The sequence below is a fragment of the Lampris incognitus genome, chromosome 6, assembly GCF_029633865.1.
Source record: "Lampris incognitus isolate fLamInc1 chromosome 6, fLamInc1.hap2, whole genome shotgun sequence".
In the NCBI taxonomy this organism is placed as follows: Eukaryota; Metazoa; Chordata; class Actinopteri; order Lampriformes; family Lampridae; genus Lampris; species Lampris incognitus.
The window spans coordinates 56291352-56318158 of NC_079216.1; the positions used below are offsets into that span (position 1 = coordinate 56291352).

The window sequence follows — 26807 nt, forward strand, 5'->3', positions numbered from 1 at the left end:
ACATTGACAATACATTTAGTACGTTTGAGCAACTAGCAGTTAAATTTGGTCTTCCCAGGCATCATTTTTTTAGATTTTTACAGATCCGGAGTTACGTCCGCAATTTGGATCCTCATTTCCCCACCCTTCCTGGTGAAACACAGTTTGACACCTTTCTTACCCCGCTTCCCATTCTGAAAGGTACCTTGTCAATAATTTATAGACAAATTTGTTCTTTAAGAATTGCCTCGCTTAATGACATTAAATCCTCATGGGAGGAGGAACTGGGGGAGGGAATATCTGATGGGCTGTGGGAGAGGGCACTCGGAAGGGTACATACCTCTTCGGTCTGCGCCCGACATGGTCTCATTCAATGCAAAATCATTCATAGGGCTCATTGGACCAAAGCGAGACTAGCGAAAATTTACAAAGACATAAATCCTAACTGTGTGAGGTGTAACCAGTCTCCTGCTAACCATGTGCACATGTTTTGGTGTTGCTCATCTCTTGATGGTTTTTGGAAAGATATTTTTAGCACACTTTCAGAAGTATGTGACACACAGATCAAGCCAGACCCTTTTATTGCGCTATTTGGGGTGCCCTCGCCCACATTGCAACTGACCAATATTAATAAGGATTTTATTGCCTTTGTTACCCTGTTGGCGAGACGATTGGTTTTGCTTAGTTGGAAATCCTCTGCACCCCCTTCTCATGCTCTTTGGATTAAGTCTGTTTTAAATTGTATAAAGCTGGAAAAAATTAGGCACACCCTCAAAGGGTCCCTAAACAAATTCTGGGCAATGTGGACCCCCTTCTTTTCTTATGTTAAGCGACTTCATTTCCCTGTTATTCCAGAGTGATGTGTGTGTATATATATATATGCATATTTTTTCCTTTTTATTGATGTCCTTGTTGGATGGAGGTGGGGGCGTGGCAAGCTCCGGTGATGAAGGAGGTAGGGTGTATGTGTACATGAAGTCTGTGAGGGACTGTGCTGGGTTGGCTGGCCTGCGGACAAGTGCATTGGAATATGTGTACTTGTATTTATTTAGTTATTTTTATTTATTTTTTATTTTTTTAATTATTTTAGTTAATTTGTTTTGATTTGATTTGATTTTTTTTTCTCCTTTGAGGGTGTGTTTTTATTCCTCATTGTATTCTGGTGTGTTAGTGTATTGTTGGATGTGTTTTGTGTTCATGCTGTACAACTTACGAGGACAATTATTTTGTAAATGTTGATTATGCGGAAAATTCAATAAACAAAGTTATAAAAAAAAAAAAAAAAAAGAAAAAAAAAAAAAAGAAACACCCTCCACCCTAAACGGGGGAGGAGCAGGACAGGGGAGGATACAGAGTCAGGGGGTTGAAACAATAGACGGGTTCAAGGAGAGACAGCTCAGAGAGATAAGAGAGGAAGTAATTAGGGCAGAAGGTCCCGAGGAGAGATTGGGGGCAGGTACAGAAGCAGGGGGTGTGAATAGTAATGAGGGAGACGAAGACACATACCAGGTCACAATTACAGGGGCACTAACCAGGCACAACCAGACTCATATAGCGCCCTGTGCTGACCACAGGCATAGACACCAGCTTAGGGACAGAGAAAAGATACAACCACCCGCTAGATACCATCAACTGCCACTGATATATAAAGGACCCCAAACGGGGGATGTGTATCAACCATTCTCATTCACAGACATGAATTGCATCCTGGATAAAATGCCCCCTCCCACTGAGGGAGGAGGGCCCTGGATGGAGAAATTTTACCAACTCACATTGGGATATAAATTAGCTATGGGAGATTGGAGAGAATTATTGGGAAAACAACTACCTATGTGGGAAATACAGCAGATTGAGGCTGCGGCAGGCACTAGTTATATACCAGATTCAGAACCATTTACCAGTGAAGCCACAGCTGTGGGAGGGGCAATGAGGGATAAATTCCCCATTCCTCCCGGAGCAATGCATTCACTGACCTTTTCCATGAAAGACGGAGAAGACATGTCAGCATTTTTAAGCAGATGCAAAGGCATATGGACAGACACTGCAGGAAGCCATCCAAGTTCAGGACAGTTACAGACCACACTGTTTTGGAAAAGCTGTTATGGCTGGAATGCCCAAAGCAGTACAAGATGCCATGGAGGGCAATCCAGACATCCCAGGCTGCTCTACTGAGCAATGGGAAAAACATTTGAGTCATCATATGAAAAGACACAAGGCTATACAGGAGGAGGATAGACAGAGCACAGAGTCAGCCCAGGTGCAGCTCCTAAAGCTCCAATTGGATGAGGCAAGGAAAAAGGTAAATGATGCTAAAAAGACAAACCAAAAAGTAGCCAATCAGATGGTTCAACAGCCGCCACCACAAAACTACACCCCAAATTTGTACCCAGTGCCTGAATGGGTGTCTAGTTCCCCTTATCGGGGCAGGCCTGTCAGAGTAACAGGAGGTATGAGAGGAGGAGGGAGGGGTCGCGGAGGACCCAGAAGTATGCCATTTCTGTATTATCAGTGGCGGCCGTGGGTCCAAATGCTACATCCCTACTCCCCTCCAATCGACCCCCTCCATGTTACTCTGTACTATGATAGGGACGGGGATGAAATTTATCAGCAAACTTTTTACAATGACATTGAAGGGACACAGTGGGAAGTATTGTCTAATTGTATTTTAGTGGGGAATGAAGGTGTGGCAGCTGCTGTTGAATTGACACCTGAACAATTTAAGTGGTATGAGATGCCTGAAGAGGCGGTGCCCCATATCACCTTAGCAGTGCATGTTAAATACCAGGCTAGAGATCTTGGGCCGATGTGCAAGCGTCTGATGGCACTGACAGACTGGGTTTGCACCCAACTCCCTGAATTACAGTACTCCCCATCCGAAAAGGCTTACAGGATCATGCACAAGACGGCTGACAAAGTGCTGTTAGAACATAGACAAATAGAGAGATTTCATGGCAGAGAGAAGGCTGATCACTCTGACGCCGCAAGTATGATAGACACTCTCCCTGAGGCGTTATGGTCAGCAGGCCCAACTGATGTAGGACACTGCAAGAATGTTGATCCAATCTCTTTTGAATTGACAGATCACACTCCGATCTGGCAGAAACAGTACTCCCACAAACCTGAGGCAGAAGCAGGGATCACAGATACTATTGAGGGACTGTTGGCAGCGGGGGTGTTGGAGCCCTCAGCATCTGGCTGGAACACACCTATTTTACCAATAGAAAAGCAAAATACAGGGATATATAGAATGGCTCACGACCTTAGATGGGTCAATAGTATTGTGTCAACTCCTACAGTCCCAGTACCAAATCCATATACGGCTATGTCTGCACTGTCCCCAGAACACAAATGGTTTTCCTGTATTGATCTGGCCAATGCATTTTTTCTGCCTACCACTAGCTGACCATGTGAGAGACATCTTCTCGTTTACCTATAAAGGCCAACAGCTAAGATATACGAGGGTTCCCCAGGGTTTCATCTTGTCCCCTGGGCTGTTCAATCAGGTTCTGAAACAGCAGCTCACTGATCTCACCCTCCCAAAGGGGGTGGTGTTGATTCAGTATGTGGATGACATCCTTCTGGCAGCTCCAGATCATGTCTCCTGCCTAGCAGCCACCAAATCCCTATTAACTCAGCTGTATCACATTGGGTTCAAAGTTTCAAAAACCAAGCTCCAGTGCTGCAGTCAGATGGTCTCGTTCCTGGGGAGAATTATCTCTAGTAGAGGAACAGGTGTGTCCCCAGCCCATAGATCCTCAATTCTACACCATCCTAAACCAGTCACAGTGAAAGACATGCTCTCATTCCTGGGGTTGACAGGTTATAGCAGACAGTACATAGCATCATATGGGGAACTCACGCACCCCTTAAGGGCCATGGTCAATGAGCAGGGGATGAGAAATTTGTCAGCATGCTTACAATGGACCACTGAAGCAGAGAATAACTTCATTTCCCTCAAACAGGCTCTCACAAACGCTGCTGATTTAGCACTGCCTGACTACAAAGAGCCATTCTATCTGGATGTTTCAGAAAAATCACATACAGTGAATGGTGTTCTTTTTCAGAAAAAAGGGGGAGGTAGGCAGGTGATGATGTATGCAAGTGTGACACTCGATCCAACAGAAAATAGACATCCACCATGCACAAGACATGCAGCAGGGGTAGCAAAAATTCTGCAAAAAGTAGCACACAGTCATGGGACATGCTCTAACAGTCCTGACAACACACAGCATAGTGGCCTATGTGAACTCAGCAGCATTCACCATGACATCATTAAGACAGATAAGGTTGGAAAAAATCCTCAATGCACCACACATAACGTTCACACACAAGGGACTCAACATGGCAGATAACATAGGGGAAGGTGAGCCACATGTGTGTGAAGAAAGAGTACAGAAAGATGTTAAGGTCAGAGCAGATTTACGGGCAAAACCCTTAGCTGACCCAGAGGAAGTGCTGTTCACAGATGGCTGTTGCTACAGACATCCCACTGAGGGACTGAAGGCAGCATATGCAGTGGTAAGACAAACAGATGAAGGGTTTGAGGAGGTAGTGACAGGGAGAGTAATAGGAAAAGAATCAGCGCAGCTAGCTGAATTACAGGGAATGATAGCAGCATTAGAATGGGCAGAAGGGAAAAAAGTAAACATCTACACAGACTCGGCATACGTGGTAGGAGCAATACAGGTGGAGCTCAGTCAGTGGATCAGAGCAGGATTTTTGACAGCAGCAAAAACCCCAATCAAACATGAGAAAGACATCAAGAGACTGGTAGAAGCCCTAATGAAACCAACAGAGGTAGCAGTAATAAAGTGCAGAGGTCACGACAAAACTGAAACAATGATAGCAAAAGGAAATCAGGAGGCAGACTCTGCAGCTAAAAGGGCAGCAGGTTACACAGCCCAATACATGATGATGCAGGTGGGAAAAACGGTGTATGATTTACTACCTGCCTGCGATGTAAATATGTTAATAAAGGAACAACAGAAAGCCTCTCCTCAAGAGTTCACAGTTTGGAAAGAGAGAGGGGCAACGGAATCCAAAGGAGTGTGGAGGTCGCCGGACGGCCGACCTGTGTTACCCCCAGGATGGACGGCTTCCGTGTTACAGGAGGCACACGGGCTGACACATTGTGGAAAGGCACAGATGCAGAGACATCTGACCCATTGGTGGCATCCATTTTTGCCCGCAATGATTGTGAACCATATCAGGGAATGTAAAATATGTACAGAATACAATATCAGGGCTACAGTAAAGCCACACGAGGGAAAATTTCCTTTGCCAAAAATGCCAGGTCAAGAAATCATAATTGATTACACTGACATGTTGGAAAGGGTAAATGGGTATAGGTACCTCTTGGTCGCCGTGGATGCATACACTGGCTGGCCAGAAGCAGTACCTGCTAAAAAGGAAGATGCCAAAACGGTAATCAAATTCCTAATCAACCAATACATACCAACGCATGGGTTTCCAAAAAGAATCAGGTCAGATAATGGCACACATTTTAAGAACAAAGACCTGCAGGCAGTAGAAGCGGCCCTAGGACTGAAACATGCGTTTGGAACAGTGTATCACCCCCAATCACAGGGAAAGGTGGAGAGAATGAATCAGTCCATTAAAGGAAAAATAGGAAAAGTGTGTGCTCAAACAAAAATGAGTTGGGTGGATGCCCTACCCCTAGCTCTAATGTCAATTAGGAGCTCAGTAAACTCCATCACAGGTTTCACTCCATATGAGTTGACAACAGGGCAGCAGTTCCCGGGACCGGGAGCTGGAATCCCAACCACGGAAAAGGAAAGAGATCCGCTGAAGTACAAACCTTACTATGACCAACTAACAGCTTTGGTGTCAGCTTTCTCACAACAGGTTGCAGCAGGAGAGGGGAACCTAGAGGGACAGACACCGCCCATCACGGACTGGGTTCTACTGAAGGTGATCAAGAGGAAGTGGTCGGAGCCAAGGTGGACAGGGCCATACAAGGTGGTTGAGAGGACATCACACGCGGTTCGACTACAGGGCAAAGGAGACAGCTGGTACCACTGGAGCCAGTGTGCAGCAGCGGATTCACCCGCTTGGACACGGGAACAGATAAGAAACACCACAGTTGACTCTGAATAGGTGTAAAGACACGAGCCACTATCTGTGGCGACAGTTATTATAGCTATCACGTTTGGACAAGATTTATAGTAACCGGCTTTGCATATACTCAGGCAAGCCACAATATACTCCAGATTGGAATGAAGAATTTTGCCAGTTGCGAAAAGAATGTTCTGCTGTTGCTATAGAAGGTCAAAAGCTCTCCCAGAAAAGGTTTTTTCTAGGATACAAGGAACTGATAACCAGAACACAAGAAGGTTTTGCTTGTTAAGAATTTTTTTTTTTTGATATATGTTGATTAAGATGTTTGAGGGAACGGGAAAACCCCACCAAGCCAAATGGTGGTGGTTGGGAGTGTGCGAGATCATTTCTATAGTAATAGTTACTCCAGTATTGATGTGGGAATCAGCCATCAGAGACAGACACACAGTTCAAAACAGAATGGCCCTCGGCATGTTATTAGCTGAAAAAGGGGGTGTTTGCTCTATGTTTGACGATGAATGCTGCACGTTCATCCCCAACAACACTGCTCCAGACAGCTCGGTAACCAGAGCCCTAAAAGGACTTAGGACCCTGTCAGAAGAGATGCATGACCACTCAGGTATAAACGACCCACTGGGAAGAATTTTTGAACAGTGGTTTGGGAAGTGGAAAGGTGTGATGGTGTCTGTGTTTCTGTCCCTGGTAGGCATGATGACTGCACTTGTGTTGTGTGGATGCTGTTGTATCCCCTGCATCAGATCTCTGTTTGAAAGGTTGATCGTCACTGCCATCGAAAAGAAGAGTCCCTCATCGATCTATCAGATGGCTCAAGTCGAGACGGAGACGGTGGCTCTGATGGAGCACGGAGGGTGTGAAGAACTGGGCAGTGACACAGAGGCTGAATGTGATGTTTGAATCCGATTGGTTGGTTGGTCTCATTTATATGAGACCAAAAAGGGGGACTTGTAGATAAATGTAATGGTGTGATGTTTAATAATGATGATTACAATGTATTAATTGGAATAAGGGATATAAGGATATATCAATCATTGGGAAAACATATGCATGAGGAACAGGGCTTGTTACAAGGACAGGAGGGTCTATAGTGGCAGTGGAAAAGTACTGAGTATGTTAGCAGAAAGAGGGTCGCAGAGTAAATTAGGTGTGAGGGTCACTGACCCTAAATAAGGTTAGCGACTCTGAATAACAAAGGGGGCAATAAGGATGTTGTGGTAAAGGGGGAGTAGAGACAAGATGTCTGTCTCCATGGAAGGTGTGAGGGTCCCTGACCTTGCATAGGGTTGGCGACTCTGAATGGGGAAGGGGGACACTGGAAGTGTTGTGGTCAGGGGGGAGTGGAGACGAAATGTGCTGTGATTTGTGGTTTCAGAGATAGGAACAGGATTTTACGACGGCAGCTACGACGGCAGCTGCAAAACAGATGGAGAAGAAGATTACCTGGAGTCCGGATATCAGTGAGGCGGAAACGGAGTCAGATGAATGGACCAATCAGAAAGAAGATCACACATCCATATTCAGTCAACACTTTGTATAGTATAAAGACTGGGTCAGGGAAAGGAGAGGGAGTCAGACTTCGTGAACTGACACAATCTGTTGTTTGTCAGGGATAGGAAGATCTAGACCCAGAGCTCTGTATGCTTTATCCATTTACTGCTAAATAAAACGGATGGTTTTGAGACCGAACATCTTCTCCTACTGCTTTATCAACAAACACGCAGGACTACGCTCTCACATAGATGAAGATGAGTTGGTAGAGTGAGCTGAAGTCCAACATGATTCAGGGGAATATAAGTCTAGTCTGTGCGGTAGACAAGTAGAGCAGAAATTATGAACTTACTCCAATTTTCGCAGGGTTTGCAGTTTGGGCAAAATGGAGGACAATTTCTGTGCAAACTTGTCATCATACTTGCGGCTGCGAAAACTGAGGAAACACAAGTGATGAGTAAATACCTTTATTCACATTTCAGTAGCTGCAATTTTTCAGGGTGAGATAAAAGGTTAGAGCAATCCATACAGCACCAATTTTTATATTTTAGCATCATTTTGTGCTTTATATATCTCCTACAGAGGTTATTTCTTCACAAAGAAGATTAAGCCATACCCAGGTGGCATATCTGGTATGGAGAAGATATAGTCCTCAGGTTATTTCAGCAGCATCCTGCACATTACTACCTGTTACCATCAACATAAATCTTAGTGTGAGTCTAAAGGAAGGCCCACCTGGCATCTAAAAACGTTAGCTTTTAAATTTGAGCTTTAAAAAAAACCATTTCTGGCTTCAGATGTCCACACAAAATAAATAAATAAATATACCAATTTTTTGGATACAGTTGGGGAGCTTCTCCCCAATTGTATCCGACCAATTACCCACTCTTCTGAGCCATCCCAGTCACTACTCCACCCCCTCTGCCAATCCGGGGAGGGCTGCAGACTACCACGTCTCCTCCAATAACATGTGGAGTCACCAGCCGCTTCTTTTCACCTGACAGTGAGGAGCTTCACCAGGGGGATGTAACGCATGGGAGGATCATGCCATTCCCCCCAGTCCCCCCCCCCGAAAAGGTGCCCCAACCGACCAGAGGAGGCGCTAGTGCAGTGACCAGGACACACACCCACATCCGGCTTCCCACCCACAGACACAGACAATTGTGTCTGTGGGGACGCCCAACCAAGCCGGAGGTAACACAGGGATTTGATCCCCGTGTTGGTAGGCAACGGAATAGAATGCCATGCCACCCGGATGCCCCTAAAATACCACATTTAAAATGGAAGAAAATTGTACAGTGTTTTGAAAAAATACAAATAAATGAATTGTGAAATAGTTTCAAAAGTCAGTAGGGTGATGTAGTAGGTAGAGATGAATGAGTGTTTGCATGTCTGCATGTCTATGTGTGTGTGTGTGTGTGTGCGCGCGCCTGTGTGTACTTACACTAGGTAATGAATGCATTGACAGCTGGGTAGGACATCTAAACATTGCGCATCCAGTGCGCATCCTCCAAAGTCCAAACCAACATCCATATCAGGGCTAGAGCCAACCACAAAGGCCAGTGCATCAATGTCACTGGGCAACAGCCGGATATTTCGCAGCTCCAGAATGGGTCTCGTACCCAAGACATCCCTGGCCAGCTGGCAGTCCTGGGTCTCCTGGATACAGTGGCAGAGCTGCAGTACCTGATGATATGAATGGATGGATGGAATAGGCGAGACAGACTGACTAACACAAGTCAATTGTCAAAGACAGGCATAAGTCGGACTGTCCAAACACATGATCACATAATCGAATTTCACAGTCGAGTCAACTCTACCTTTGGTCCAGTCAGAGTGCTTCCGCACAGGCTTTTTAATAGTTTCACAACCAGGGACTGTCGCTTTTGGACCCATGCCTGTGCTACTGAAACACCACAAGACTTGGCTAGCTGAACCAAGGCTGGGGTGCAGGACGGCGAAGCCAGGCCACATACATACAGGTGAAAAGAGTCTGTGAAGACAGTCTTTGGATCAGACTTGGTGGTCCAACGACTCTTCAGGTTAAATCTACGGGGGTAACAGGGACACAGGAAAGAGAATGAAAGGTCATTAGTTTTAGATGATTGACCTGAAAGCACATAGTCTATGCAAATCAAATATATGCATTGTCGTGGAATTCTGTTTCAATCATAAGCGTTGGGTCATAATGAATTGTGACAAATTGGTCATGGTTCCTGGATTATAGATGACTTGAAATGCCTGTTTTCAGTAAGAATACAAAAGTCAAAGATCCGTGAGGCCAAAAGTCTTGGCATTAATTCACCCAAACATGAGAAATGTGTTGCTCAGCCTCCTTCTCCCCAGTACATTGTTGATTTGAAAGCCTCACCTCTGCTTGAGCTGTGTCATAGGGACCTCATCACTGGTCATCATTCTGAGCGCGGCAAGAAACTCCTGTAGCGTCAAATGAACGAAGCAGTAGGCATAGCTGAGCACGCCACCCTTGAGCCTAAGCTCCACCTTACATTTTAAGAGACAGAAGAATTCAACAAATTTGATTATGAAAAACACCATCTTTCAACATGAATTCTCCAAAGTCATATTCTAGGGTCATGAGATTTTTTTTTTTTTTGCTTCGGTTAAAAGCAGGACAAGTGCATTTAACTGGTCAAGAAAAAGGTTTAAATCGGATTAACACAAATAGAGAAACTGAAACATGAGTATTCATTATATGCAGTGTATATATTTCATCTCATCTTATCTTATTTTATCTGTTAAAGGGCTGACTTGTCATGTGACAGCGATCTATAATGGAAATCCTTAAAGACATCGAGGACCTCCTTAACCCATGAAAGAACACAATGACACACAAACCAAAGGAAAACCAGATTTTACCTTTGAGAGGAGACCTGCCCTAATGGAGAACTTGAGAACATTCTGGGGAATTTCACATTTCAGGAAGAGGATCTGGCTTGTCTCCAAGCCCTTCCATGCCAGCCGACTGAGCTCACACACCTCAGACTGGTACAGACCCATATCAAGTGAACACAATGTGCTAAACATAGAAACAGAAGTTATAGAAGCCTCTCCGCATTTGAACACCAACATTAAATAGCATTGATTATTTCCGATGCCATCTAGATGCACATGTAAATGAAAATTGTACTTAAACTGATAACATTTTCTGTTGTGTTTCGTTGTTGCCAATAACATTATGTTACAATACCTGGAGTTCGCAAAAAAATTTTGAAATTCCATGCAGCTGTTGAATTGCACTCCATCTAACAGTATTTGTGTCACAACATAATGCTCCCCCCTTATTAAGTTTCCTTGGGCGTCCGGGTAGCATAGCAGTCTATTCCATTGCCTACCAACATGGGATCGCCGGGTCAAATCCCCGCGTTACCTCCGGCTTGGTCGGGCATCCCTACAGACACAATTGACCGTGTCTGCGGGTGGGAAGTCAGATGTGGGTATTTGTCCTGTTCGCTGCACTAGCGCCTCCTCTGGTCAGTCAGGCGCTCCCCCGGATCGGCAGAGGGGGTGGAGCAGCGACTGGGACGGCTCAAAAAGAGCAGGGTAATTGGCCAGATACAATTGGGGAGAAAAAGGGGGGAAAATTGGAAGAAAAAAAAAGTTTCCTTCTACCTTTCCATGCATGTATGAATACACCCATGTGGTTGAGTAAGTTAAACTAGTTAGAATCGATTAAGTATCTACTGTAGCTTTTGCTTGAGTTGAACTGGCGGATCTATCACTATATAGTATGGACGTGTATGGCAGTCACCCAACACAAAACAAAACAAAACAAAACAAAATTCTCATTATCTCATGATGAGAAAAAAATCTTAAAATTATCTCATAATTAAGATTTTTTTTCAAAACTCATTAGATCAAATCTCATGATAACAAGTTTCTCATGATTATAAGAAAAGATTATATGGGTTATTATGAGAAACATGATAAACATAGGACCCAGACTTTAAGGCAGCTAGCAGTGGCATGACTGAATGGAAAGCCAAGATGGCAAGGCATGATTTAATTCAGTTTTTTTTTTAACTTAGTTTGATGCATTGGGAGATACTAGTTCTTTTGTAACACTGATGAGTGTCGTTGGTTAGTCAACTTTGCCTCAAATCTCTGAGGTTATTCAAGCAGAAAGCAACAATTCTGCACCATGCATGGTCTCTACTACCATCCGACAAAGTCCACGCCATTTCAACTTGCCCAGATACCAAGTTCCTTTATAATTGTATGATAATTATGAGATTTATTGCCATAATTGTGGGAAAATGGGGGGGGGGGGATTTGTGGGGTGACAGCATTACCCTATATAGCATGAGTTGATCCCTAACTTCTGAACAATGAGTGCAGAGTGTGTAAAACTGATGTGTCTGTATTTTTGTGCCAGTGTTTTTCAGCCCTCCAGTACCTCCTTTACCTTTGTTGAGGAGCTCTGGTCTTCATCCTATCGTTTTTGGCATCTTCTCCTCTTTCAGTTCCAGTGTCCCTGCTATGGCTCAGAGATGCTACAAGAGCGGTGAGGTAGAGTTGGGTAAGGGTCGGGGGTAACTGGGGCAATGAGAAAGAAGCACGATGAAGCACCTCCACTCCATCTCTGGGTTCGACTGCCCCCGCCCTTGTAATGTCTTCGCTCTCTCCTCCACCAGCTGCCCCTCTGTCTTGACTCCCCTCTCCTATGCCCTCTGCTCCTTCTCCACTCTGTTCTGCTTGTTCTTCACCTTCCACTTTTGCTTCTTTTCTCCCCCCTTGTTCACTTTCACGTCGTCTCCTTTTTTGTTCCTCTCCTTCGCTAGCTTGTGTTCTCCCACCTCCTCTTTCTCCCATCAGTGCATGGTCCACACAGACACAGCAGATGTTACAGAGGCCGGGGAGGGAGGACATGGTGAGGAGGTGTCGGCTCGAGAAGAGGAGGTTCACCGCCTGCTCCATGAGATCTTCGTTTGTCGGAGCACCTTTGGAGTTGGAATTTAGATCAGAGTGCCATGTCATAGTTTACATGGTTAAGTAAAACTGCAAGAGTTTAGCAAAAGATAAGCGGTTTTTCAACCTCTTTCCTTTGAGCTACATTATCATGACCATTCTTCTGAAGACCTAAAACCAACAACATGGACTACCGTACATGCAAATTAATCTAATTAATTAAGCAACAGATGAATTAAACAAATGTGATTATGATAAATACCATCTTTCAACATGATTTCTTCAAAAGCCATGTTCTATATTTATTAGATTTTTGTTTTGTAGTCAAAAGCAGGTAGAGTGAATTTAACCGATGAAAAAAATCAAGAATTTTGAGAAACAAAACAATAAGACTGGATGGTAAGGGCTGTCCACAATGATGTATGACGAGGTGGTACAGGGGACATATTCTGAACTGATCCATTTGTTACTGTTGCTGTCCCAGTCATTTTACCATCCGATGCACATCACATTTTGCAAGTCACGACTGATCGTTTCTAGAAGTCAGGATATTTTTCTTCAAAAAGACAAAAGCAAAGCATTCACTCACTTTGCCATTGAAGGCTATGCAATGTAAGAATATATGAGTGAGTCACAAACAACAGCAAAACTAAGAAAAATGAAGGCTATCCTTCCGCTCCCAACAAATCAACCGTCAGATGAAGCTGAAGATGATTTACACCGCCTGTAGGATATTAATCTGCTTAACTATGATGTCTTCATCATGCTATCCTACAACTAACACTACATTAACTTGAAACGTGTAAATTATTTGGGTGTAATACAGCCAGCAACTTCTTAAGTATTCAGAGAGGGATTTAAATATTTCCATAAAAACTCTATTGCATCTCAGTGTTTACCAAATAAGTGAAAAGGAAAACATGTAGTTTGGCTGTGAGGACAAAACCAAACATGTTGTCTTAAAATTGTGGAAATGGTTAATTAATTTACCAACCACTGTTCTGCCGATGAGATTATAGCATATAGATTATGACTAATTGATGACTTAATTGATTATGACTAATGACTATTGCAAAGTGTTCTCTTCTCTCATATGTCTTTTCTCTCTCTCTGAATGATGTCTTCTCCTTTCTCTTTTTCTGTGTGTGAATGGTGTCATGTGAGTCTCCCTTGTGTGCACGTGCAGTCGGTTCTCCTCCCAGGTCTCCGTGGTGATGGTGGTCATCACTTGGACGCTGCCTGGCATTCCCCTCATAACATTTTCTTTTTATATATCTTATAAAGCTAGTTAAATTCAAATGAATGAGTAGTCACCTTTTAGCTGGAAGTAGTTCTGTACATACTCCTTGATGTCATGGCTCTCCCAGCCCGCTAGCTCCGCCACGTTGTCTACCATGAGCTCAACATCGGGGATATCGCGTGGACGACAGGTGAACACCAAGGTGCATCCTGGAAAAATTTGCCGACACAGCAGTCCTGAGACAAATTCCGCAATAGGCAGCAGGGTATTTGAGTTCAAAGGTGTCCTATTTCTCTGTGTCTGCACTCTGGTAATCCTCGTATGGAACTCATCGTAGCCATCAAGCACCCAACAACATTGCTCTGGGTTGGAAAGGAGGTAGTCCAAAACAGCTTCCTGCTCAGTGTAAGAGTAACAAACAACAAGGAAGAGGAAATGATTCAATTTAAGGGTATAAAAATATGGGTACAAGGCATTCAGTGGACATGATTCTGTGTTTAAAATCAGGAGGCAGCCAAGAGGAGTGCCTTAGCTTTAAGTATTGTATTGAGATGTGTGCTGTCATTTTTCGTAAGAGCCCAAGCACAATCCCTTGGTTTACTGTAAATATAGTGCCACCAGGATCGACTAACTGTGGTGGAATTTAATGTCAGCAGATAGTAAATCTCTTGCAAAATTGGCAATAGGTCCAATGATATTATTATTAATTTGTGTGTGTGTGTGGGTTGTGTGTTTTTGCTCATTTGCATATGTCAGTAAATCTCGGGTTGTGTATTTTGTTTACAGTGGATTCATCGCTGGAGAAAACGGGACAAGTCATGAGTGTCACAGGTAAGGAATACAATGCAGCTTCAGAAGGAACGTATATGAACACCTGCTAAACAAGGCATAAGTGACCAAAACGACTCATCTCAATCATGAGCAGAAAGGCCAGAACACTTTAGTTCACCAGTTAACTATGTCAGTTGGTGCCAGTTCTATTTTCTGTCCCTTAAAACCATGGACCCTTTCTTGATCATAAGTAAAAAAAAAGAAAAAAAAAGGCATCTTAGGTCAACGTGAAGGGTGTGTATGTCTCCTGTTTCTAAATACATACCTTCTCATCATCACCCCCTTGTGCAGGGAGGTAGTATTGGAATAATAGCTCAGAAAGAGAGAGGGGGCTTGACAGTAGGTTGAGCTGACGAAATTCTAGCAGGACAAAGAGGAATGAGGAAGGGATGGGGCCCTGGATGAAAGGAGAGCGAGTGAGAAAGGGGGCGGGGAGGTTATAAATTAAGGGAGGGAATGACGTGAGGTAATGATTGGATGCAGGAAAGAAAGGTGAGGAGGGAAAAAAGGAGGGAGGGAATTTGTAGAAATGGGATAAAACATGAATATGTTACAAAATATGATTGCAATAACCATTAAAGTAGAGATCTGACCAAATTTCATTGACAACAAACAAAATAAATGATGTGATGATAATAAGAAATAGTGACTTACTAGTCCCTTTGCCCATTGTTGCCCTAGACAGGACATCATCAGTGTTTTCCCTGATCCAGCCTGGCCCAGCAAAACTGTGACCTGTCCAACAGAGCCTTGAAGGAACGACTCTAATGTCACTCTGGCCTCCATAGGCCCATAATCTCCATCAGGGTCTAAATATTTGGCAAAAAAAAGGTGACAGCATGACACAGTGGATGAGAAAATGAAGAAAACAAGTTGCACAACTGCAGATGCATCATAAGAGTATCACAAACAACGAGGACGAAGTTAGTTTGTTTGACGCATTTTCAAGTGCTTGCAATGAGAAAACTAAGTCATATTTCAACTCATATTTTTTGTTCTCAACTGACATCATAGCTCCAATAAAACCTTTATTCCCACCACCATATGACTGCTTGAAAAGATAATTACAGTCTTTTACAACCCGAGTCTTATTTTCGTGGTTTTTGCCATCATGCATATTGGTTACAATATCATTTTACTCACCGGTTTCATTTTGGAGATTTTGGACATGGGACCACCGCTGGACACTGCTTTATAACAATGTCTTTTAGTACCACGGAATTTGATTCTCAAACTTGTCCTATCAAAACCAAAAAAAACCTACTGTCTCGGTTAGACTGTGAACATGATTTCCCATTATCTATGACTTCTCAATTGCTCAACTGACTAACTGTTGCTCAATCGACTCTCTCAAAGAAAATGAGACAAAAGGTTGGATGATGTAGGGATAGTGAATGAGGAAGTGAGGGCAGCTATGAAGAGGATGAAGAGTGGAAAGGCAGTTGGTCCTGATGACATACCTGTGGAGGCATGGAGATGTTTAGGAGAAATGGCAGTGGGGTTTTTAACTAGATTGTTTAACACAATCTTGGAAAGTGAGAGGATGCCTGATGAGTGCAGAAGAAGCATACTGGTACCGATTTTCAAGAACAAGGGCAATGTGCAGAACTGTAGCAACTACAGAGGTATAAAGTTGATCAGCCACAGCATGAAGATCTGGGAAAAAGTAATAGAAACTAGGTTATGAGGAGAGGTGACGATTAGCGAGCAGCAGTATGGTTTCATGCCACGAAAGAGCACCACAGATGCGGTTTGCTTTGAGAATGTTGATCGAGAAGTATAGAGCAGGCGAGGAGTTACATTGTGTCTTTGTAGATTTAGAGAAAGCATACGACAGGCAGCCGAGAGAGGAGGTGTGGTATTGTATGAGGAAGTCGGAAATTGCAGAGAAGTATGTAGGAGTGGTGCAGGATATGTATGAGGGAAGTGTGATAATGGTGAGGTGTGCAGTTCGAATAACAGATGGGTTCAAGGTGGAGGTGGGATTACATCAAGGATCGGCTCTGAGCCCTTTCTTGTTTGCAATGGTGATGGACAGGTTGATGGACAAGATCAGGCAGGAGTCTCCGTGGACGATGATGTTCGCGGATGACATTGTGATCTGTAGTGAGAGTAGGGTGCAGGTTAAGGAGAGCCTGGTGAGGTGGAGGTATGCACTGGAGAGATGAGGAATGAAAGTCAGTAGGAGCAAGATGGAATACCTACACGTATGTGTGAATGAGAGGGAGGACAGTGGAATGGTGAGGATGCAAGGAGTGGAGGTGACGAAGGCATATGAGTTTAAATACTTGGGATCAACTGTCCAAAGTAATGGGGAGTGCAGGAGAGAGGTGAAGAAGAAAGTGCAGGCAGGGTGGAGAAGAGTGTCCGGAGTGATTTGCAACAGAAGGGTACCAGCAAGAGTTAAAGGGAAGGATTACAAGATGGTTGTGAGACCAGTTATGTTATATGGTTTGGAGACAGCGGCACTGATGAAAAGACAGGAGGTGGAGCTGGAGGTGACAGAGTTGAAGATGCTAAGATTTTCACTGGGAGTGACGAAGAAGGACAGGATTGGAACAATTATATTCAAGGGACTGCTCAAGTCGGACGGTTTGGAGACAAAGCAAGAGAGGCAAGATTGAGATGGCTTGGACATGTGTGGAGGAGAGATGCTGGGTATATTGGGAGAAGGATACTGACTATGGAGCTGCCAGGGAAGAGAAAAAGAGGAAGGCTAAAGAGGAGGTTTATGGATGTGGTGAGGGAAGACATGCAGGTGGCTGGTGTGATAGAGGAAGATGCAGAAGACAGGATGAAATGGAAATGGATGATCCGCTGTGGCGACCCCTAACGGGAGCAGCCAAAAGTAGTAGTAGTAGTATGACTTCTCAATTGCACTGGCCAGGTAGTTTATTGATGTTACTACTACCTACAGTAAGTATGGGCTGGTCATTAATGCAAGCTGAACAAGGTAATTCAACGATGCAATGAACCATAACTAATACTGGAAATTTTGAACAATAACTATAAACTTTCACTTTAGCTTTAACTTCCAAATATGTGGTTTAGATAATTGGGTAGAGTTGGACTTGTTGAAATATGTTGGAACAATCTATTCTGTATTCTGTGGCACCAAAAGATGCCATTGTAAAGCTGTGTCCAAGATGAAACTGATGAGTAAAATGACATCATAACTGTTATACACAATGGCAAAAACTACAAAAATAAGACTTGGGTTGTAAAAAAAAAAAAATTATGCTGGTCATGGCAGCCTACACAGTCTTCATTCCTCAGTATCTTCACTCTACCTATAGCAGAGATATGTGGAGCACAAACCAACCTGGTGTTCTGTTCCCCAGATCTCCTGGTCCAGGCGTCTGATCAGGTTTCTCCTTTGTTCTGTTTGTGTGTCTCAATCTGACCCAGATGTCCTCCAGCTGCACCTCCCTTACCAGGTTCTCTCTCATTCTCTCCCACCTCCGCAGCAGTAAAGTCCCCACCGCTGCTCTGTACAGCTCCCAGTGGTCTGGGGAGGAGGTAAGGTCACAACGGTCACTATCTCTACTATCCAGCAATTGTCAAGTATGTTTGTGCATGAAATTAGTCCACATAAAAGTATTAACTATCGAAGTCAAATTTAAAACAAGAATCTAACAGTCCCGCTAGTAGGTGCTGATAGCACATCCATTTTCTCCCTACCCAGATAGTACCTACTCCGTACTTCAGCACCTACATTAGCATTGTCCAAATGACAAAAAGATTTGCTCAAAAAAAAAGTTTATCATGTGTACCGATTGGGCTATCAGCCACAACATGTCTCATGTTCATTGGTCATACAATCAACAGTACCTTTAAATACAAAACTGCTTCACAAGTGTTTCTACAATGTAACTAAGAGATCCACTTAAAAAAAAAATTACTTGCATCGATTGCCAGATACAACACAGTTTCACATTTTGTTCATGAGTTCCTCTTTGGCATTTCCTGGTTGTATAGAGAAGGCACAGATCCTATGCAGGCAGCCCACATAGCTGTGGTTGTGAAGTCCCAGACAGGACTCTAGCCACCATTAGGGTACAGCTCCTAAAATACCATGTGACTAAAATCGTGACCAGACCGACAGACTAATATCGGCATCTTTAGAGCCTTGCATTGTCACCAACAGGACTAAACATCTTTCCAACGTCTATCCAACAATAAACCACGAAAATATACCAAAAAATATTTTTCTAAATGCTGAATGACCCAAAATCTCAAATGTTGGGGTACACTAGAGCAGTGGTTCCCAACCTTTTTTCCTTGGAGCCCCCCCTACTTGTTTCTAAGAAAGCTGAGCCCCCCCCCCCGGCCTGCACACACACACACCAAGAGAAAAGTGATTCATTCCAAATATGAGTCTGTACCATCATGTTCATTTATAAACCAATAACACTGTTTGTTTGATTTTTTGGCAGGCAGCGTGTGTTATTTTGGCAAACACAATAACAACTAGACCTGCAAGCAGGTATTAACGGGGTCCAAGCCCCCCATGTAAGTTGGATCTGGCTGTCTGTAGGAGCCACGCTAGTTGAACTGTTTGATTATTAGATGGATGCAAGTCTCAGTCTTAAAGAGCGACGGTGGTCGTAAAGCTGTCCGTCAAGATGGTGTATGAGTATGGTTGTGAATATAGCATACAACTATTGATAATATATGAAGTAAACAAAGGATTATTGATGAAACTGGAACAGTTTATTAACATCGTGTGGGTTGGGGCTCAAAGAAAAACAAAATATTTGTCTAAAAGAATATAATGACATTTACGGATAATGTGGGGAAAAATTAGTAGTATTAGGCTATATATACTTTTCAGCAATATTGAGTGTTAAGTATTGAATAATAAAAGTCAAAGAGCATGTAGTATATTTTTTAGGAGAAGTACAATTCTAGTGTTCACTCACATGGACGCAATTCTCAGGCTGACAGGAGCGAAGAGGTTGTCTTCCACTAACTTCAGAGTGTTTCTTGGCAGTCTTGCAGTGAGTTATTCAATAAAGTGTGAGAAATGTAGCCAGGTGTAAACCTTGTTCTGAGGTTCAGTGAACTTATTTGTATTTTAATCAAAACTTCTGAAGTGGGAGTATGAGTTTATAATGAAGCATGAGTATGTTGCATCTGAGTTTTGCATCTATGCAGTGAATGCGTGAAGCCGTCATCAATAAACTGCGATTAATTCTTAATAGACGTAGCTAATGGCAGTGTCTGAGCCAAAGATGTGAAAGCGGAGGGTTATTTTAGAATTTTTCATGTGTAATTCTGTGAGTTGTTTGCTGATTTTGAAAGAAATGTGTAGTTATACTCCTGTAGTGCGTTGTATAGCAGTGTCAAAGGGCAGTAGAGTGGACTTCGGATGATGATTTGCATTATAAAATTTCCTTTACTGAATGGTGCTCACAAGAGTACATAGCTGTTAGCTGCAAAGCTTAACTTTGATCACACTGACAGGCTAGTTTGGAAATATAATTTTAGCGCATTTCGTGATCTTGCAGCATAACGCCACCTAGTGGCCAATTAACACTAAATAATGCACAGAACCTCAGGGAGTGATGACTTATTAGTGGACCAAGTTTCGTGTTAATTGGAGTTACTGTGAACAGGATACGCCACCTTGAACCAATAGCATAATTGCTGCTAAAGAGCTGCATGTTGTCCCTTATACTTTAAACGCTTATAACACAAAAATCGTTGATGATAAAAATCACACATCATTCTGGTAGTGTCAAGTGTCCTGTCAAATATTTTGGAATAGTTTGATCAAAATTTTTGCAAATAAAAAATATTACATATATTGTACACTGTACAGGCATATATTGTACATTGCTGTGGATGCACTTTTTGACCGATTAGAACGCCCTTTGAACCACTTGATATGTTCATTCTCGGGAATGTCTGTGGCGATTTTGGTAGCAATTGAATGAATCTGTGCGGAAATATTTATGTTTTATGATTTTTCATATTTTGAAAAATATAGTGACAGTCTTCTGAATTGACCATATGTTGCCGTGTAGTAACGTTTTAGCATCACTTACTGGATCTGCTCACAAAATCTCAACTCTGTAGGATGCACAGGTGATTTTTGGGAAATTTTGGGGCATTTTTGAAGTTTCGCAGATGAAATTTACATTTTTGTCATAAGCCACACCCACTTTTTTCAATCATGACCAAATTGCATGTATCAACCCCAGTGTGATCCTAGATTGTGCACCCCAAATTTCATCCAAATCCAAGGTGCCAATTATGAGATATAAACTTCTCCTATTTATAGCGCCCCCTACTGGACAAATGAAACGCACTTAGGATCTTTTGACAATACGTGACATACGTCTAAAATTTCAAGTTGATATGTCAATGCATTGATGAGTTATGGCACCGTCATGGAAAATCACCGTTTTTCAGTCAAATCAAAACCGAGCAACGGATCAAAATTATGTCGATACATTTTTGCCTTGAGTGACTGTAGATGATGTGTGCCAATTTTCATGTAAATCGAACGCACGGCGTAGGAGGAGTTCGAAAAATTAGTTTTGGCTATTTTCGCAAATTTGTGAAATAAAATTACAGGCAAAAATGGGCGTGGCTTATACCACGTGATTCAACTATGCTCAGTAAATCTGTGCATGTAAAGTTTTTGAATGTCAGATGTACGGTTTGGGAGTTACACGCCAAAACGCGTTGACCTTCAAAATAGCGCCACCAACTGGTTGACATGTGTCATTTTTTGCTTCTGGGGTAAGTGTGAAGTTCTGTACCAGCCCTCCAAAGGGTTTTGTAGAATCTGTTATGGTGTAGGCTGCAGTACCACTTTTACCAACGGAAATTAAAAAAAAAAAAAAAATCTGAGCAGATGCAATAGGGTTCCCAGCCCCTGGGGCTTGGACCCCTAATAACTTCTTGCTTAAATTTTTTTTACTAAGTGTGTGCCATCCTGTTCACTCAGAAACTAATGGCCACCTTGGGCTTGTATACCTTTGACCAGCGATGGGATGTCAGGTGCGATGCTTGTGACAGCCAGACTAAAGTCCTGGTGTAAATCGAGTCTGTTGCAGGCTTTTGATTTTGTTGTTACAAGGGCACTGAAGGCTGTCTCAGACACATACGTAGTGCTTAATGGGAGAATAACCCTTGTAACTGCATGTTTGGCCAGTCTGGGTGCAACGGCGTGTCCTTTGACCATCCAAAACCTTTTGTATCTGTTCTCCTGGAAATATTTCTTTGACACCGAGTCAGCTTGAACGTCAGCAAGCTCATCATAGCTGCAGCCCCACCCGTGCAGCATGCAGCAAGGTTCTCATAGGGCAGATTGTTGGATGAGAGATAGGAGTCCACAGCCATAAAAATATCCTTGCCCGTTGTTGTTGTGGTTAGATTAGTAGACATAAGAATGTCTTGTTTCAAGTCATCACAGTCAACAAACTGAACATAAACGATGAGCACGGACTTGTCTGACACTGTTGTCGTTTCATCCAACTGAATGGCAAAGGGAACATTCCTAAGCTTGTGCAACTGGTTCTGGCAATCCCCAGCCATTTTATCAATTCTGTCTTTGACGGTGTTGTCAGAGAGTGGGACGGTTTTCACTTTATCAACTGCATGTGGGCCACACAGCCTCTCTACAATGTTCAGATAGGCAGGTTTGATAAGCTGCTCTCCAACAGTGTGTGGCTTTTTAGACTTGGCAATTAATAGCCAACTCTCAAATGACGTCTCTGTGGCTCTGTGCAAATCACTGCCTGCTCGTTCAAATGCTTTTCTGATGTTGGCGGATCTTCTTGATAGCGCCACTTGCTTTTTCCTCTCAAAAAATTCCTGACTTTCACCAATAGTCTCCTGAAGTTTTGTCTCTTGGTGTCGTTTCATTTTGCTTGGCTTCATGCTGTCATGAGCTAGTTTCTCACCACACATGACACAGTCTGGCCGAGACTTGTCCCATCCTTCCATAAAACCAAAGTTAAGGTAGCTCTCGAAATAAAGCCTTACTTTCTTTCTTGACACCGAGTCATCCGCACTTTTGCGTTTCTCAGCCATGTTGTTTCATACATAAAGTGCTGCTGCTGACTGCAGGAAAAAACGAAGATGAGCTGACATTAGCTGCTAGCTGAGTAGCTACCTGACAACACTGCCCGCTCAGAGTTTGATAACGCAGATTGACGGGTCACAGAGGTGTGGTTACTAGGTGTAGCCCAACTACATTATAGAAGGGGGGGAGGCAACCAAAAATGTATCTTTTTAAATATTTTTGTATACCGACTTTTGTATAAAATAAATTATCCAGTAAGTGAGTTATTATGCTTTTATTAACATGTGCACTTTGACAACCTCAGAGCAGAAAAGCCTTGCACACCCCCTGTGATCTTTGGCCCCCCCCCCCTCGGGCAGACAAAGCCTCGCACACCCCCTGGGCTCTCAGGCGCCCCACCAAGGAGGTGCGTGGACCCCAGGTTGGGAACCACTGCACAAGAGAACCTAGAGATCATGCATTTTGCAGTGTGTAATTAGCTGTGTTGTGTGTCTGTTGCACCAACCAAACCGTGGTCGTTTGGTGTCCTGCTGCTCAGGAAGTGGCGATGGTGACATCTCATGAGGAGAAGCGCTTTCAAAAGCATCTACGGACAGAGGGTGAAAAACTAGAATCAAGTACTATTTAATGCGATGCAAAATTATGTAAAATTTACTTTACTAATTCATTTGGATCGTTTTTGTCAACATTAAACTCATCTATGGAGCAGAAAGCAAAATAAACAGAAATACAAGAATCTAAGAATGAAACGAAAGTGTAATATTGTATGATTGGCGATAAACATGCCAACCATTACTAAAAAAGCTGTGTGGCACAGGCTGTACTGTTTCACCTATGCTTTTTCACTTTTATACGTTTATTATTGAGTCACTAACATTTTGGTTTTGAGCCAAACATGCCAAAGTCACAGTGACTTATTCTGTCAGGTAGTTAATAACATGGAGGCCGGAATACCTGACACAACAGGTAAATGTAGTATTTACAGGGATGGTTCAGTTTGCAGAGTTTTTAGTGGGTACATGAAGTCAAACAAAGTTATACCTGTTTTCTGTCTGTGCATGCATGTGAAGGTACGTTGAACACATAGCCTAGCTTAGCTCAATTGCTGGATGTCTACTAGGATCATTAGCAACTTCTCTCTTCTTGTTCAGGTAATGGACTGCATTTATATATAGCGTTTTTCTAGTCTACCAACCACTCAGATGCTTTACAGTGTATGCCTCACAGTCACACACACATTCAAACACACATTCACACACTGATGGTGGAGGCTGCCATGGAAGGCGCCAACCTGCTCATCAGGAGCAGTTAGGGGTTAAGTGTCTTGCTCAAGGAAACTTCGGCACGCTCTCTGGAGGGGCCGGGGATCAAACCAGCGACCTTCCAATTACTAGACGATCCGCTCTACCTCCTGATCCATGCCACCCCCACGTCAATACTTTTTTACTTGTTTGTCTAGCTTTAATAATTTCCCTTGAACATTTTCACAAGTACATGCAAAATTCAAATAATTATAGTTTTGAACTATTTTTCCTTAATACATATATCCTTTGTCTTTCGCCATAGTTCGCCATAGAGAGGCGGATATGTGCTGTCTTCCACCGAAGATGGATATGCATATAATGAAAAAATAGTTCAGAATTAAAACTTTGTTAAAAGAAACATTCAACGGTAGGGAAAGTGCTCAACAAATGAGCAAAATAATCCAGTGTGTCAAGTAAATTCTTTATGAGACAGTACAAGCCTGTTTCATGCCATAAGCAATCATCAGCTGTCAATAAAACTACACAGGAAAGAACATACCATTAACTGCCTTGTCATGCACATCCAGAGGTGGGAAGTAACGAAGTACAAATACTTCGTTACTGTACTTAAGTAGATTTTACAGGTATCTGTACTTTACTTGAGTATCTATTTTTCTGATAACTTTTTACTTTTACTCCCTACATTTTAACACAAATTTCTGTACTTTCTACTCCTTACATTTTCAAAACAGGTTTGTTACTTTACGTTTAATGCATTTGAGGGGAATTATCAATTATTAACATTATAATCTTGTAGACTCATAAGTCAGTCCCTAAATGGTTTGTGGAGATGATCTCGGATAGTCTCGCGATACCAGACAGACGTAATTTTATTTGAAGTTGGAATGGTTAAGATAATAGTAGAGTTGAACGATTTGGGGAAAAGAGGGCTCTACCGGTGTTGTCGCATGTTTTTTTTATTATTATTATCATTATTCATATTTTCAGGTGTAACAGAGTTGAAAATGATCTCACTCAGATAAAGTGAATTCTCCCAAATTTTGTATTTTAACATGTTATTGTAATCCAATGCTTTTTGATGGTTTGTGTAAACCCCAGATGTTGTACCGCATTCACTAAGGTTAAATATGAGGCTGCGCGACTGTTTGTCTATTTACTCTCGCTTTGACACATTTTGGGCATTTGCGCTATCCGTACCTGAGAGCTAGACCATCTCCGCTGGAGACTTGTGCATTCGCGTTGCAGCAGAAATCTCATGGATTGTTGTTTTATTTGTGAATGCAGGCAATAAAAGCCACTGTTAGGAACCCCTGGTCTGAATCTCTATCACGAACACCTGCACAAGTGAGGGTCGTTACACTGGTGCCGTGACTTCTTCTGGATCAATTGGATCAGCTCCGCAAGCAGATCGCCGAGGGGGCTGCGCTGCGCTGTCTTCCTGGAATGTGCAGTGTGATTTTTCTGGTGATTCCGTATATGACCGCTAGGGGACACTCTAACACTGCATGGTAGTTTTAATATGAGGAAGTGTAACTACACTGTACATTGTCTAGCCATTTCTCTTTAATTTGAGTGTACTATATTGCTATATTTAGAAATATTTTTCTCACATCACACTACAGTTTAGTGTTCAGTATTTTTCAGGTGGTGTGACAGCAATTTTCTGCATTTGTCATTTCTAGTTTAATTATTTATTTTTCTAATTTTATGTTTCTAAAGGTATCATGGCTGAGGGAAATAACAGTCAGGTCAATGGGTTTAAAGGCTTCTCCGTGAATAGGGGCAGGGGTGCTCATTTTAATGGTCTGAATGCTAACCCATTGTCTAGTGGGTATGGAAGTGAAAGTGCAGGTGGTCTTCAAGAACATGTTAGTGATGTTTGGGACAGGGGGCATAGTGTGAGCCCGGGCTGGTCTCCTAGTGAACAGTTTTTGAGGGTGGATGCACAGACTTCTACTCCGGTGATTGATAGCATTGCCATGCAACGCCTGACTGATATGGTAGGCCAACTGGGAGAGCAAATAGGTAACTCCATTGCAACTAGACTTTTCTCTTCTGGACTTACTGATCGTACTAATACACATGATACACCTTTGACTGACAAACCAGCGACTGTTCTGACTTCAGGCCCTACACAACAAAACACAATGCCAGTAGTAGTTCATGTCAAGACTGAACGTGAACCTGTGACTTTTAGGGGAAATAGTTCTGACAAGTACTCTGTTCAGGAATGGATAGCCATGACAAAAGCTCACCTTAGGAAACAGTCTTACACAACAGCTGAACAGGCGGATGAGATACAAGGAAGGCTTTAAGGAAAGGCAAGAGACGTGGTCAAAGTAGCTCTGAGGAGTGATGACACACTTGATGTGAAGCAGAACCCAGATCTCATGTATGACATTCTAGAGCGATATTTCAGTCAGTCTTCATCATCACTTCCATTGCAAGATTTTTACACAACACTGCCCAATCCAAAAGAAAATCCAGTCGACTACTGGATCAGACTAAACAAAGCAGCAGACACAGCTGATGAGGGACTGCACCGTCAGGGTAGGAGAATGGAGAACATAAGTGGAGAGGTGGCACAAATGTTCGCGAAGCACTGCCCTGATCCGCCACTTTCCTCAATTTTGAAATGCAAGCCTGTCAGTGAGTGGACCTCTAAAGACATCCAGCTCAGGATAGATGAATATCAAAGGGAATGGGGTGCGTCTGCAACATCTTACAGTGTCCCACAGCTGAAAAGTCACCCTGCAGCTGTGTTCGACAATGATTCAAACACCTGCACTCACTCTGATTCTCATCGGATGGACCCCCAGTGAACTTGTCCACCATGTTCTCATGCCACGTCTTTGTTTCAGACTCCCAGCTCATGCTCAGACTCTGCATGTGTCCAGCAGAACGTCCAGCGACCACAGCATGTCCAGCCGCCACTGCATGTCCA

General features: G+C 43.0%; 1 protein-coding gene across 1 annotated transcript in view; it reads right to left on the bottom strand.

Moving 5' to 3' along the window:
* nlrc5 (NLR family, CARD domain containing 5) overlaps nt 1–26807 on the bottom strand; it is a 114287-nt gene that overhangs the window by 63496 nt on the left and 23984 nt on the right. The window contains exons 4-14 of the mRNA XM_056282449.1: nt 26048–26071; nt 17883–18068; nt 15215–15369; nt 14826–14957; nt 13804–14125; nt 11987–12521; nt 10441–10600; nt 9935–10065; nt 9384–9612; nt 9008–9249; nt 7916–7999 (exon numbers count right to left, since the gene is read on the bottom strand). Of these exons, the coding sequence (XP_056138424.1) occupies nt 7916–7999; nt 9008–9249; nt 9384–9612; nt 9935–10065; nt 10441–10600; nt 11987–12521; nt 13804–14125; nt 14826–14957; nt 15215–15369; nt 17883–18068; nt 26048–26071 (2200 nt within the window). The remainder of the gene's footprint in view (nt 1–7915; nt 8000–9007; nt 9250–9383; nt 9613–9934; nt 10066–10440; nt 10601–11986; nt 12522–13803; nt 14126–14825; nt 14958–15214; nt 15370–17882; nt 18069–26047; nt 26072–26807) is intronic.